This window comes from Oncorhynchus kisutch, linkage group LG1, assembly GCF_002021735.2.
Source record: "Oncorhynchus kisutch isolate 150728-3 linkage group LG1, Okis_V2, whole genome shotgun sequence".
NCBI classification, from domain to species: Eukaryota; Metazoa; Chordata; class Actinopteri; order Salmoniformes; family Salmonidae; genus Oncorhynchus; species Oncorhynchus kisutch.
Window position 1 is genome coordinate 19480443 of NC_034174.2, and position 15305 is coordinate 19495747.

At 42.2% G+C, this 15305-nt stretch overlaps 1 protein-coding gene across 13 annotated transcripts in view; it reads left to right on the plus strand.

The window, feature by feature from the left end:
• The window catches only part of LOC109898110 (forkhead box protein P1-B), a 241197-nt gene that overhangs the window by 198952 nt on the left and 26940 nt on the right, over window positions 1-15305 (plus strand). For all 13 annotated transcript variants that reach the window (XR_004203567.1, XR_004203566.1, XM_031793110.1 and 10 more), the window contains 2 exons: window positions 5038-5224; window positions 12331-12444. Coding sequence is in view for 11 of the 13 variants with exons in the window: in XM_031793110.1 (XP_031648970.1) it covers window positions 5038-5224; window positions 12331-12444 (301 nt within the window). In the remaining 2 variants the exon portion in view is untranslated. The remainder of the gene's footprint in view (window positions 1-5037; window positions 5225-12330; window positions 12445-15305) is intronic.

A 15305-nucleotide genomic window follows, 5' to 3' on the forward strand; every position in this document is an offset into this window, starting at 1 on the left:
AGACAGCTGTTAAAACACTTGCCATCAGGCTGAGTTTCCCTTCCTATTCTACACATTTTCTGCTTGACTGTTTGAAGTTATTGATGACCTTTCTGTTTTCCACATCACTAAACTCTTTCATGCATCAGCAGCCGAGACCTACGGAGCTGAGATCTAATCTACTACATTCAGCACGTAGTAAGCAGCACTGCAGAAAGAATGTGTTCTGCTGCTCTGTTTGGACCATGGTGATTATGTGTTTGGACTTAGCCAATGAATTAGGATTACTTTTATACACTGAGGTGATGATCAGACAGAGATTTGCTTTTTTCCCTCTTTATTCAAATTCAGATATCACAATCAAATTATTAGAAAATTCATTCTCTCATTGCAGTATAATTATATTGTGCTCTCATGGTGTTCTGGGAAAATAGATTTAACAAAACATTTAACATCCGCCCTGAATGTTTTAGAATAAGGAGGCGTAAAATGCATATTGTACATGTATAAAATTGCTTATTTTTTGTATTGTATGGTCTTATGCTTACTGGAAATGTTGATAGAGACCATATAACATATTTTTATTATCAATAGACATGAATAATCACATAGAGTTATCATTTAATACCAGAAGTAATTTAGTACCGTAAGTGAAGGAAGTCATTTAGTACCAGAAGTGAAGGAAGTCATTTAGTACCAGAAGTGAAGGAAGTCATTTAGTACCAGAAGTGAAGGAAGTCATTTAATATCATTTTTTTCCACCTTTATTTAACCAGGTAGGCCAGTTGAGAACAAGTTCTCATTTGCAACTGCGACCTGGCCAAGATAAAGCAAAGCAGTGTGACACAGACAACAACACAGAGTTACACATGGAGTAAACAATAAACAAACCAATAACACAATAAACAAGTCAATGACACAGTAGAAAATAGAAAGTCTATGTACAGAGTGTGCAAAAGGCATGAGGAGCTAGGCAATAAATAGGCCATAGGAGCAAATAATTACAATTTAGCAGATTAACACTGGAATGATAAATTTGCATATGATGATGTGCTAGTAGAGATACTGGTGTGCAAAAGAGCAGAAAAGTAAATAAAAATAAAAACAGTATGGGGATGAGGTAGGTAGACTGGGTGGGCTATTTACAGATGGACTATGTATAGCTGCAGCAATCGGTTAGCTGCTCAGATAGTTGATGTTTAAAGTTGGTGAGGGAAATAAAAGTCTCCAACTTCAGCTTATTTTTGCAATTCGTTCCAGTCACTGGCAGCAGAGAACTGTAAGGAAAGGCGGCCAAATGAGGTGTTGGCTTTGGGGACGATCAGTGAGATATACCTGCTGGAACGTGTGCTACGGGTGGGTGTTGTTATCGGGACCAGTGAGCTGAGATAAGGCGGAGCTTTATAGCATAGACTTATAGATGACCTGGAGCCAGTGGGTCTGGCGATGAATATGAAGTGAGGGCCAGCCGACTAGAGCATACAGGTCGCAGTGGTGGGTGGTATAAGGTGATTTGGTAACAAAACGGATGGCACTGTGATAGACTGCATCCAGTTTAGTACCAGAAGTGAAGGAAGTAATTTAGTACCAGAAGTGAAGGAGGTCATTTAATACCAGAGGTGAAGGAAGTAATTTAATAACAGAAGTGAAGTAAGTAATTTAGTACCAGAAGTGAAGGAAGTCATTTAGTAGAAGCTTGAAGAGTGTGACTTGGATGATAACCAGTTGTTCTCTTTATCTGGACTTTAATTTGTTTCTCTCGCGGTAAATTCTTTTGACATTAATGTTCAAAGTCTTGGAAGCGGTCAGACAATATCTGTTATAAATTACAACAATGTGTTTGGGGAGGATATAACTCTCATAAATATACATTTGATCCAGCGTCCACCTCCCCTCCTCCCCCCAAAAGCCTTTCCTTTTGACCTGTGGAGAGTGAGTGAGACAGCAGTGCACGCTCCGCTCTCCATTCTCCCAGGTGCAGCTGCCAGGTGTGTGTGTATATGTCACTGCTCGCCCCTCTCCGTGCCTCCCCTGATTGGCTAAAGTGTGTTTTGTGGCTCCATGGCCTCCCAGGCTGCGCTGTAACAGACTGAGCTCTCATCGCTGGAGAACATCAGTTAAGTTGTCCAGGGGAGGGCAATGGGTCAGTGACAAGACAAATGCAAAAAATGTGGCAAAGTACGAAGCCGTTCACAGTGCAGCAGCGGCACATCAGGGACAGCGGCAGGTAATACGCTCCCCCAGTCAGTGATTGATTTGGCCAGCAGTGTGACATTGGTAATAGTTCCTGCAGCATTAGGAGTTAACATATTTTAGGCCTAAGGGATGCATATCACTAGGCCGGTGATTACAGGAACATAAACAGTGGTGCACCAGAGGTCTCTGCCGGATGGAACAATAAACTAATAGCGGTGTCACCGTCCTCCCATGGTATTGGCTCTGTGTGAAAAGCAACAGCAGAGTTGAAAGAGCCCGAAGCATAGGGGCTATTTTTTATTCTGTGGATGATGACCTGCAACTGATGTCATTATGCACCTTAAATCAACATTCTGCTTGCTTGAACATGGTCACCTGGGTACGGAGGTACAAGGACGGGAAAAGGTTGAGGAGCACGTCCTGTCTGGGTGCCTAAGCTACCTGCAGCGGTAAAATTGAGTTGCCAGGCCGGTGATCAATCAAGTGTCCCAACAACATAAATTTAGCTGTTTTTCCAACCTATAGTGTGTGGAATAGTTTTGTTGAAAAATGGAAAAAGGGATTAACTAATCCTGCATTTGAAAATACTAGATATACAGAAAAGGATTTAGAGATCAGTGTTATACTGTATGTCTACCATAGATTTAGACATCAGTGTTATACTGTATGTCTACCATAGATTTAGACATCAGCGTTATACTGTATGTCTACCATAGATTTAGACATCAGTGTTATACTGTATGTTGTACTCTATGTCTACCATTTAAATCAGATGCTGCCTTCTCAGGTAGAATAAAAAGCTGTTTGTCCAAACCAAGAATATAATACTATTTGAGATTTTCATAGCACTACATTTTATTGTCATTCATGGTGTTATCTTGAATGACCCTCGGTTTCCAGAGATCCAATGAGGACAAGGTAGTTTAATAAGAGAAGGGCGTGGGAGTGGAGGATAGAGGGGGAGAGAGAGAAATAAAGGAGACCGCTTGGTCCCAGTCCGTTACCTCTGTCATCAGTGGAGTCTATGGAAGCTTTCATCTGAGTAAACAGTGGTGTCGGGGTCACCAGGACTGGCTGGTAATTGAGGGAGAGTGGGCTGCCCTGTCAGCCACACAGGCTAAAAATACATCGCCCACTGTCACTGGGCACAAAGTGGGGGGAAAATTATTGTTCCCGCTGTCGAAGCACAGGACACTCGCTCTACCAGTGACCTTCCCCATCCAGACAAACCATCATCATAGAAAACTTTCCCTACAAGGATCCTTCCCTCCATCAAAACAACAACGAGACCTTAATAAGACAAGTGAGAAGCAACAAATGTAGGATTAGCATGCTTTTGTGCAAACAGAATCATTTGGCATGTTTTGTCTGTCAGGGCTGTGTCCTTCGATGAAGGTACATCAAGGAGTAAGACAGAAAGAGAGAATGAGAGAATACAGGGCAGGCAGAATAGAGGAGAGCACGTGGAAAGGTTATTGATTTGTCCTGCAATCATTTCCTGCTCTTTGATATGCAAACGATCTAGTGTGAATTTACAGCAATCCTATCAGACTCATTTCACAGTTCTTAGCCCCTGTGTCTCTCCAGAGTCCTTCGCATCATTAGGCCAATGTTCTCCATTACGAGCATAATTAAAATCTTTTGTAGCTTATCAAATAAAATATATTTTTGCTGATCTTATTGAGATCTTCATCTTACAGTTATTTTCCACAACAGGAATAAATTAAGACTAAGCATTTTGCAAAATGTATTACGATCTGGCGCTTGAAAGGGCCACTTCTGGTATCTATAGAGCGAGCGATAAAACATCTGGAGACTATAAACCCACCCGAGATAAGCATGTGCAAATCATCTTTCATTTGCCATTGCTCATTTTGAGAATAGATTTAATTAATTGTAATGTTAAACGAGTGGTCTTGCCCATCGCGCTCCTATTAAATTCACAAATGTGCACACATTCCCATATTGGATATTTTAATATGCTATAAAAAATATGGATTAACCAAATACATTTCTGAACCATAATACAAATGGCTAGAGAACATACCCTCACGGGCAGAATATTATTTTTCTTATCAGCTTTTGCCTCATTTATGTCAAATGAAAGCAGGCTTCTCCTGCTAGTGGTAACAGACACTATATATACAGACACATATACATTGTGTGCAAACAATGGCTAGGTTCTCTCAGACATGGAAACTGGGGTGTACAAACACAGCATTATTCTTCCTCATCCCCAATCTGGCCCAGGGTGTCAGGATGGCTGTCAGACAGCAGCACAGAAAACACGCTCTCTCTGTGTATGTGTTCCGACACAAGAAAATGTCTTCTGTCTTCAAGAGATGTTTCTCTTTAGAAGGCTGCTGTGTTAGCTGCAGTGTGCTTGACTCGTTAAACGAGGTTTAAGTCTTCTGTGTCAATTGGAGGCGGTGCAGAGCTTTAAGTATTTTGCACATTAATGCGCTTTTCAGAATATTACCCCAGGGTCCTGTTTCTGAAGGAGGTGGGGTGGTGTGGGCTGTTTTGGTTGTAACATTGCTATTGTAAACTTTTTGTGTGTGTTCTGCCTCTCCTCTTGTACAAGAAATGATGTTGATTATTCAGATTTCATGCCTTGTCTGGATGTTAATTATTTACTGTGGGCATGAAATGCGCGTGAATGCCAGGGATTTGTGTATACAAACACGCTTCAGATCACAGCGAGAGAGCGGGAGGGTACAAGCGCTCTCAGTGCATTACCCTCTAGTGGGATATTTTCTCATTAATACTCAGCTTTGTTTACAGGCCCTTTGATTTAATTACGTGACGAAGAGAGTTAGATTAGCTGTTAATTGATTTAATTATCCAATTTGTTTGTTTCAGGCATAAATCCAGCAGAGCTTCAGCAGCTGTGGAAGGAGGTGACGAACTTGAAGGAAGAGAACAGCAACAACAGCAACGGCCGCCGTGGCCTGGACCTGTCCTCGCCACAACTCCCCAAGAAGCCCCTCCTCAACCAACACGCCTCCACCAATGGACAGTACATGAGCCATTCTCTGAAGAGAGAAGGGTGAGTTTCTCTCTTGTCTGTCGTCCTCTTCCTCCTGATCCAACAGCTTCAGTGTAACACGCTGGGCACAATAGGTTTTACATTTCCAGGGAATGGGTTGTGACTGAATGTATCACTAAGGATGTTCTGCTCATTGATTTAACAACCACAGATTATGATATTTGCCACAATCTGACCTCTTTTTCTAAACTGGGGTGCAACTAGGCATACGTGTCCTTTCTACTTTATGAAACAAAACTGGAACTCATTATGTGTGACATTCTCTTTACTGTCATCTTTGAATAAAGAAAACAGGAGGCCTACATATTCCCCATTTAAAACTGCAATTCCTTGAAGGGGCCTAAGTTGATGGACATGTTCCCATAGGGCTTTGCCCACAGATGAATATTAATTTATAGTTTGTAAGTACCTTACTGTTTTCATTAAGACACAAGCTTGTTCTGTGTGTCAGAATGCACCTGGGAATTGCAGTGAAACACCTGGGAGCGAGGGAGTGATTTGGACTTTAGATTGCAGTAATGGAAATGGGATCAGCACACTATTAATTAGAGGGTCAAGGGTGCTGTTATTTCAGTTGCACTTAGGAAACTGCAGCTGTGACGTGCAGTGCTCTGTTTGGTTAAATACAATTCAAATGACCAACGTCCTCTCAACAACAGAAAAACACACACACACACTGCAACCTTCGCTTTCCTTCCGGATAGGGACATTTATGACAACTAGCCTTCTGTAGGTGTGACAGTCAATGAACTGTAGTGTCTGAATTGCTCTGCGTCAATATGTTCAGAATGCATTCTTTATTCAAATAGTAATTATCATTATATTAGATAAGTCAAGTACATTCCAACGTTAATTTGAATACGTCAAACAGAGACTTTAATATTACATGATTTAAAAAAATACACTATAAATATTTGAAAAGTATGTTGATACGATGTAAGATCTATGTCAGAAAACTCCTCTTTTCACTGGATGCTTGACGTGATATTTGTACGTTTTCAGAAATATTTCCCTGAGCCACTGTGTCTTTAAGGAAGGAATTAATTTGGCATCCAACACATTGACTTGTTTTCTTGCACTGAGGCGCTGATCTCTGAACTGCTGGTGAGGAGCCTCCAGGCGCCATGAGCTCACTGCACAACATCTGACTTGTGTTTCGCTGATCAAAACCTATGTGTCATTATGAAAGCACTGCAGATGAAAACACGTTTAGCACTATAAACCATCAAGCCTAGGGAGGTGGAGAGAGGTTCAAACACAGGCAGGCAGATAGATAGTGTTCTATGGTGGTAGTGGAGATCTCACACTGCTCTCAATCTTAATGAGGGAACTTGGAATGCCTTATTTGGAAGCAAATAAATGCTATATGTTTTACTGATTATGGGATACTCGTTCATCACATACACTACCGTTCAAAAGTTTGGGGTCACTTAGGAATGTCCTTGTTTTTGAAAGAAAAGCACATGTTTTGTCCATTAAAAGAACATAAAATTGATCAGAAATGCAGACATTGTTAATGTTGTAAATGACTATTGTAGCTGGAAACGGCTGATTTTGTATGGAATTATCTACATAGGTGTACAGAGACCCATTATCAGCAACCATCACTCCTGTGTTCCAATGTCACGTTGTGTTAGCTAATCCAAATGTATCATTTTAAAGGGCTAATTGACCATCAGAAAACAATTTTGCAATTGTATTAGCACAGCTGAAAACTGTTGTGCTTATTAAAGAAGCAACAAAACTGGCCTTCTGTAGACTAGTTGAGTATCTGGAGCATCAGAATTTCTGGGTTCGATTACAGGCTCAAAATGGCCAGAAACAAAGAACCATCTTCAGAAACTCATCTATTCTTGTTCTGAGAAATTAAGACTATTCCATGTGAGAAATTGCCAAGAAACTGGAGATCTCATACAATGCTGTGTACTACTCCCTTCACAGAACAGCGTAAACTGGCCCTAACCAGAATAGAAAGAGGAGTGGGAGGCCCCAGTGCACAACTGAGCAAGAGGACAAGTACATTAGAGTGTCTAGTTTGAGAAACAGATGCCTCACAAGTCCTCAACTGGCAGCTTAATTAAATAGTACCCACAAAACACCAGTCTCAACGTCAACGGTGAAGAGGTGACTCCGGGATGCTGGCCCAGTTGAGGACCTGTGAGACGTCTGTTTCTCAAACTAGACACTCTAATGTACTTGTCCTCTTGCTCAGTTGCGCACCGGGGCCTCCCACTCCTCTTTCTATTCTGGTTAAGGGAATAGTACAGATACTTAACTAGTCTGAAGAAGGCCAGTTTCTTGGACAAAACATTTCCTTTTCTTTCAAAAACAAGTGACCCCGACTTTTGAACGGTGGTGTACATTTATTTAACGATAATGTGAGACATTTTAGGTCAAGTGGTATGACATCAGTATTTTGACTCTCCTTTCATATATTTTGACTATAAGGTCTCACAAAATGTCCATATTTCGCTTAAATGTTACATGGAAACAAAGATAGACCCCCCCTGTCCTTTTCACACACTGTTCCAGCCACACGCGCGCACACACACACACACACACACATCAAGCTTCAGTGACACCTCTCCTAGCTCACTGCAGACAGTATCCACAGGCTCTGATGCATCCAGTCTGCTCAGTCAGTCAGTTAGCCAGTCAGTCAGCGCTCTCGTCCCTATGGCTGAAGATTAATCGGAGGGGGAAATATTGACACGCTCCCTCCATCACACGTCTTCAGATGTGAACCAACAACAACAACCATCAGTGGGAAGAGAGAAACAACAAGGCCCAGCTGAAGGCTCCATGAAACATTGGAGAAGACGTGTGTGAAAGGCTGCCCCCGACGCCTTGCGCTCCCTGACAGAGATGAAAAAAGACGTCAACAGCAGTTTAGCACACGTTCAAGTGAAGGAGGCAATCTGGGGTTGAATATTCAGAGTAGAAACCCAAACAGGTGATTTCTCACCCGTCTCTCTGCTGTGGATGGCAAAAAAGGTTTCCAAACCCGGCTTTAAAATATAGATGACTGACATAAATGAGCATTAAAAAATCCCTATTAAACACTGCATGATGCTTATTTAAATTCATACAACCAATAATCCTGCTTGTGTTAATTTCCATGTGCTTAAATCATATAACTCTAACATTATTCCTCTCTTTTGATGATGCAGACACCATTCTAATCAGAATCCTTGGGAAGAATAGAAAATTAAGGAAATATTATGTGGCATGATTATTCCATGCAAGGCTGTGAGAAATGTCTGTTATAATCCAGGGATTTGAATAATCAGGTTTTAGATAATGGCCTGGGCTGCGTGTAAATAGAGAGCATCCACTCATCCTCCTAGCGCTGAACTTAATGAACTTTTAATTGATGTGGTTTTGTAAGTCCTTTTGTCATGCAACAGAAACAAGCCACTCTGCTGATGGACCTGCTTTCCCGTCCGGGCTCAGATTGGTTTACAGCTAGCCCTAAGTACCATGTAGTTAGTTTCATGTGTCATATAAAATCTGCCCAGGCACAGCGACGCCTGCAACTAAAACCTTAAGTGCATCCACAGGCATTATTCACAGCCTTTTCACTTCCGTCTTAAGGAAGGAGGAGAAATTCAATCACTGCCGGCGCAGATGAGACGTTGCTCCAGCTTTTAGCAGCCTCAAAGAGCCCTCACTCACAGACAGGGATCCTGACTGAATCACACCAATATGGTGAAGATATGTTTGTCTGTCATTCATCCTGCTCTGAGTTTCGGGATGTGAGGAGAGAAATACCCATGTGAGCCAAGTCTCTTAGTTCAATGATTTGCTTATTTCAATTAAATGCATCCAATCTGTATCTGACTTAAATTCCCCATCCCTATGCTGCGCTCATTTTGTGTGTGAGAGAGAGAGAGATGGAGAGGGAGAGACGTGGAGAGAGAGACATGGAGATGGAGAGGGAGAGACATGGAGATAGAGAGAAGGAGAGAGATGGAGAGGGAGAGAGAGAGACATGGAGATGGAGAGAGAGAGAGACATGGAGATAGAGAGAGGGAGAGAGAGATGGACAGAGAGAGAGACATGGAGATGGAGAGAGAGAGACATGGAGATAGAGAGAAGGAGAGAGAGACATGGAGATGGAGAGAGAGAGAGACATGGAGATAGAGAGAGATGGAGAGGGAGAGACATGGAGAGAGAGAGAGAGACATGGAGATAGAGAGAAGGAGAGAGAGAGAAGGAGAGAGAGATGGCAAAAAAGTACCGGTACACATCCATCTCTCTCTATCTCCATGTCTCTCTCTCTCCATATATCTCTCTATCTCCATGTCTCTCTCTCTCCATATATCTCTCTATCTCCATGTCTCTCTCTCTCCATATATCTCTCTCTCTCCATATATCTCTCTATCTCCATGTCTCTCTATCTCCATGTCTCTCTCTCTCCATATATCTCTCTATCTCCATGTCTCTCTCTCCATATATCTCTCTATCTCCATATCCCTCTCTCTACACTCTTAGAAAACAGGGTTCCAAAAGGGTTCTTTGGCTGTCCCCATAGGAGAACCCTTTTTGGTTCCAGGTATACTGTAACTATTTTTGGTTCAAGGTAACCCTTTTGGGTTACCTGCAGAGTGGCAAAATAGTTTTACCTGGAACCAAAAAGGGTTCTCTTATGGGGACAGCCAAAGAACCCTTTTGGAACCCTTTTTTCTAAGAGTGTAGAGAGAGGGATATGGAGATAGAGATATATAGAGAGAGAGAGATACGGAGAGAGAGATGGAGATAGAAAGCGAGGGAGAGCTGGAGAGAGGGAGAGAGAGAGCATTCTTCTCACATAGCATTTGTCCCACTTACTTCCCAGCAACCATCAGTAACCACAGCTCAGGGACTTCAGCTCAGCAATCTGTTAAGGAGATAAATAATCTGATTTGGCACGACACGCCCCTTTCTTGCCTTTAATTTGTTTTACACACGTAAAATTATAATTAAATAATTACGGGGTAAACCCTTGATTGGCGGGGGGTCTGGAGAGCCCTAGGGAGGCCACAGAAGAGCAGGCAGTCATCGATACCCACTCTGAGAGATGATAGACCGTGTTGTGACTGGCTTTCCAGACAGGCCATGTCCAGACTCTGACCCAGCTTGGTAGAAACATCAATCCTCTCTCTGTTAGCTACCAATAATCACACTGAGTGCCCTAGTGTACTTTATAGTCCCTAGGATCATGCCTTGTTGATGATATAAGTCACCGTCCTCAAAAACAGACAGATTGTGTGCTGTGGTTGTCTTTTTGCCGGCAGTATGGTATGCCTATGTGTTGTTGGTGTGTACGGATAAACAACACCTGGAAGATTTGGCCATGTTCCGTCTAGGTAGAGAAGCTTTTTGTTCCTATTCTATACAGGATGCAGATGGCATGGTTTCCCTCATTGCTGTTACAAGATCATTAGAGTTATCTTCCTCCAGGCAGCCTGACAATAATAGCATCCTGACAGACCTGCCCAGGGTGCGAGTCACATTTAACTCCACCACAGGATCTGAGAGAGAGCTGAGGAGAGGAGATGTTTTTTCTCTCCTAGTGCTGAATGAGAATGAGGTCACAATAGGGAGACCCCCCCCCCCCTATTGCACTAATGTAGCTGATTTGGTGTAAATTCTGTCATTTACCACTGTTTAGTCATCTGCTGTTTAAAAGGGTCTTTCTGCCACAAGCTCCTTCAGAGTTCTGTGCTCACTGACTCCCAGCACACACTCCACAATTCAATATCTTATTAATACACAATTAACCAACAGGGCTACTCGGGAATCATTTTAAAAAGCATCTCTTTAAATATAAAATCAGCGCAACATTCACCAGTCCACACATTTTCTTGTTAAAAAGTCATTATAATATTTATTCTACCATCTATTTATTAGCTGTATCAAAACAGAGGTCTTAATGCATATGCATAATTCATATATATTTTTTATATTTCAGATTTTTTGAATGTTAAACACAATCATGAATGCTTCACTGCTCCCTAATTGCAATGCAATTATCACATGTTATGAACAATGTGAACTCTTAAGCAAGTAATTATAACACAAGAAAACCTGTGACGACCCTCTTGAGGTAAAGCTTTGCTACTTTATTTTTAATGCATTGCAGATGGATGCGTTAGGAATGGTTCAATTTTGCCAGGGATTTTTAACAGTCATCCCAAGGAGAGCAAAATACACACAGAGCATCTCCATATGAATCTGTGAGGATTTGGGTCTAATGAATCTTCCCTTGCCCTCTCCCTTCTCAGCCTCCTGCAGAATGGGCCAGTATGTAAGCTGCAGTGGTGTGCTAGACGACAGGGCCACTAGAAACACAGGTGGTGGTGATACAGGACAGTCCCCCAGGCTCTTGTAGCTGAGACTTGTGTGGCTTGTACAGTGCATGTCTCCATATGGTAGACTGTCTCGTTCTCTACATGTACATGTCTCTGCATCCTACTGTTTCGACTTGCAACGCTATATTTAAGTTGTTGTATAGTTTGTTTATCTGGACGGTCCTGGTATTTACAGCTGATGTTGTGAAGCCGTAAGCCGCTCCTCCGACGTGCGCGTTTGGCCCCTGCTGACGTCGGTTGGTCCATCCGTTGACCGGTAAATAAATTGCTAGCAGACGGGAGTGTTTGGTGTTTACTGTTTGTGCTTGACGGGAGGCTGGCAGATGGATTTGGGGGCTTCCTGTTGTCTGTTCCTCCAGGTGGGTTCTGGGAAAGGGTTCAGCAGTAAGGTCTTAGGGAACCCCTGGCTGCCTGGATCAAAGTGGGCAGCTACTCGGATCACTGACAGTAGATAATGACATATTGATTGCTTTTAGTCCCTCTCACAAGGACTGCCCCTACAAGGACCACCCCCTCCAGCCAGAGAGGAAGCAGAGATCACAAAGCTACACTGATTTCACACTGCCCGCAGTTCAAAGGTCAACTCAAAGGAAGGCTTTTGTGTTGAGACAACACAAGGGGAATTCTCACCAAACCCATCAACATCCTCAATTTTAAGTGGTGTACTTCCGTAACATGCCAATGAAACATTGTTCGCACTGAAACTGTTAATAAGTGGGAATTAATGTTTATCTCTTTGTCTGTCTCTTACAGATCCACGCTAGATGACTACCAACACTCTCACCACAGTCACCCGCTTTATGGGCACGGGGTTTGCAAGTGGCCTGGATGCGAGGCGGTGTTTGAGGACTTCCAGTCATTCCTGAAGTAAGTTTCATAGCTTTTAGGCTGCATCTCACTGTTCTGTTTTCTTCGTCCGTCAGACATTCCAGTATCTTGTCTATGTTCCCCCTCTGCTTGGCCCTCTTCTTGGGCCGATTAAGGCTATGTTTCCCCTGGGGCTTAGTGACACTACAGGTGTAACGGGTTATTTGTGTGTGTGTGTTGTGTGTGTGTGTGTGTGTTGTGTGTGTGTGTGTGTGTGTGTGTGTGTGTGTGTGTGTGTGTGTGTGTGTGTGTGTGTGTGTGTGTGTGTGTGTGTGTGTGTGTGTGTGTGTGTGTGTGTGTGTGTGTGTGTGTGTGTGTGTGTGTGTGGAGATGCTAGGTGTGTTGTTGTTCCTCTATGATAGTGATGGGGTGTGGTCTCCACTGGGCCCTGCAGGGGCCTCTAATTCCTGTGATAAGTGCAGTCCCCATGGTGATTCTGGCCATTTTTCCCAAACAAACAACGGGAGAATGTTTATCTGTGGCAGCCAACACTCAGGGAGCTCCGCATGTTTGTCCTTGTCACTGGACAGGGATTTGTGCTTTTGCTTTCCTCACTCAGCTCTTTCTGTCTTTACCTTGCTTTCTTTCTCTCTCGTTCTGTTTGCTGTTCTCTTCTTCTCTCCTGCTGTCTTTCTCTTGCTCTGAATCTCTTTTTGTCTCTCAACTGCCTAACTAGCTGTATCTCTATTTCATCCCTTAATAATAGCACCAGAAGTAACTTATTTTCACGTCTTGTACTCAGTCAGATTCAATAGTTCTACTCATCAAAAAACTCAAGCAATACCAAGCCCACTGGACCCTCTCAAACTGAACCAGTCTCAGGGTTTTGGCTTCTTCTCCTAATTCATATCCACTTTGAACTGGGCCTTCGTTGTACTGTATCATCCCCTGTATAGGCCTAACCCTGGTTTACTAAGTAACCTTGTGTGCAATGTTCTATGGGTAATACAACACATAACACCACCATGGCTACAGAGACGGACGATGAAAACATCTGTGCTGTGGCAGCAGATCAATGGGTGTCTGTTTCCCCGGATTAGTAGCACTTTAAACAAGATATGACACAATCCCATTATCCTGGGCCTAGCAGTCACAGCACACAGAGGTCCCTCACAAACACACAGGAGATCGGTGGAAGCTTTACGGTCACTTACAGTTCTGCTGTTCCTACTCTGTGTTTAACTTCTCATTTCATCATATGCAACCAGCCACTTTGAGAGAAGGTGGTTTTAAAAAGTGCCCTAAAATGTTTGCAGCACCACAAAACACGTTTGAAATCATTTTAGATGATAATAATGTGAGCTACCTTGGATTTCAGTTTACAGAGAGAAATCACAGAAAGTTTGAGTCATTTTTTTAAAACTTTGTTTATAACACATTTCAACAAGTTGTTCATTACAAATTAGAAAAACAGATCTCTTTTTTCTCCCTCAACATTTCAGTTTTGTGAGTGTCCCCTTCAATCAATCACTATGCATTGTATTCTGACATTGCCTCACCCTTTGTTTATAGAAGGGAGAGTAATTACAATCTGTCCACCAGGTAAAGCTCACCTTTAGAAAAAAAGTATCTAAGTCACTCTGCTATGTTTTTACAACTGTGGTTATCATGGCAACATCTTGTTTACTTTAGTTGCCTGCCCAAACTGCTTGGAACATGGTAAGAAAACATTGGAAGATTCACCACAAAGCTGCCTTTGTTTAACAGCGGGCAAGAGAATGAGCAGCTCACCAAGGTGTTAAGTCTCAAACCCTTAACCACTTCCACATGAAACCCAGATACGGATGTTTACTCCACGTCTCCAAGAGAATCACAAATACAAACAAACAATAAATCAGGCATATGCTAATAACACCTTAATAAAATATTATTGGGGTGGATAGATATGGTGGAAGTGAACCGGAGGAGACAGTAGACACAGTGTGTATAAGAGACAGCAGAACACTGAGTATTGGAGAGTCGGAAAGGTGAGGAGGACTCTAACGTCAACCAGATTTCAGCTCGCCATGCCAGCAGTAACAACTTACACGGGACTGAAGTGTGTGTATTTATTATGCATTTTAAAGACAACATACCTACATGCACTATATTGATAAATAAAAAGGGTCAAATCCTATTCCTGTTTTCAATCCAGTGCTGTGTGGGGTGGGGTCGAGTCACAGCAGATATTGGTGAGGGTCAAGAACCCCTCTTCAGTGACCATTCAAAGGTCACAGCTAGTGAAACACTGCACTGCCCTCTAGTGCTGCACCCTCTGCCTCTCTCTGGCACTCATAAAACTAACTGACTCATACCGCAACACTCTCTGACAATTGCTTAAGAAATAATAGGCTATTTGGTGGATATTACTTCTTTTGTAGAACATTTTATTTTTCATATTTCTCAACACGTGTCCTAAAAATAGTTTCTTAAAATATCATAGAAAAATATTATTGAATATTTCATATTTAAACAATTTGATTTTAACTGATTTTTATAAAAAACTATGAAAATAGACATTCTAATTTACACAATGGTCAACTATATGGACATGTGGCATCGGGCTGGTCCAAAGTAGTGGGTCCAGTATATCTAATTAAAACCAATAAAAAAGGAAAGCTGCCTAAATTATATGTAAAAATCTGACTTTAAGGAATATGTATTTAACTTGTTTTATTGTGTCAATTTACATTAGGGGCTGTCATCCTGCCAGAAAGCTTTTAAAATCTGTTTAATTTAAAGTATAGAAAGTGACACATGCCAACATTCATAGTCTCTCTCGATGGCAATTCCCTGTTTCCTCAGCTAGCTCCCTGTATCCCCAGCTAGCTCCCTGTATCCTCAACTAGCTCCCTGTATCCCCAGCTAGCTCCCTGTATCCC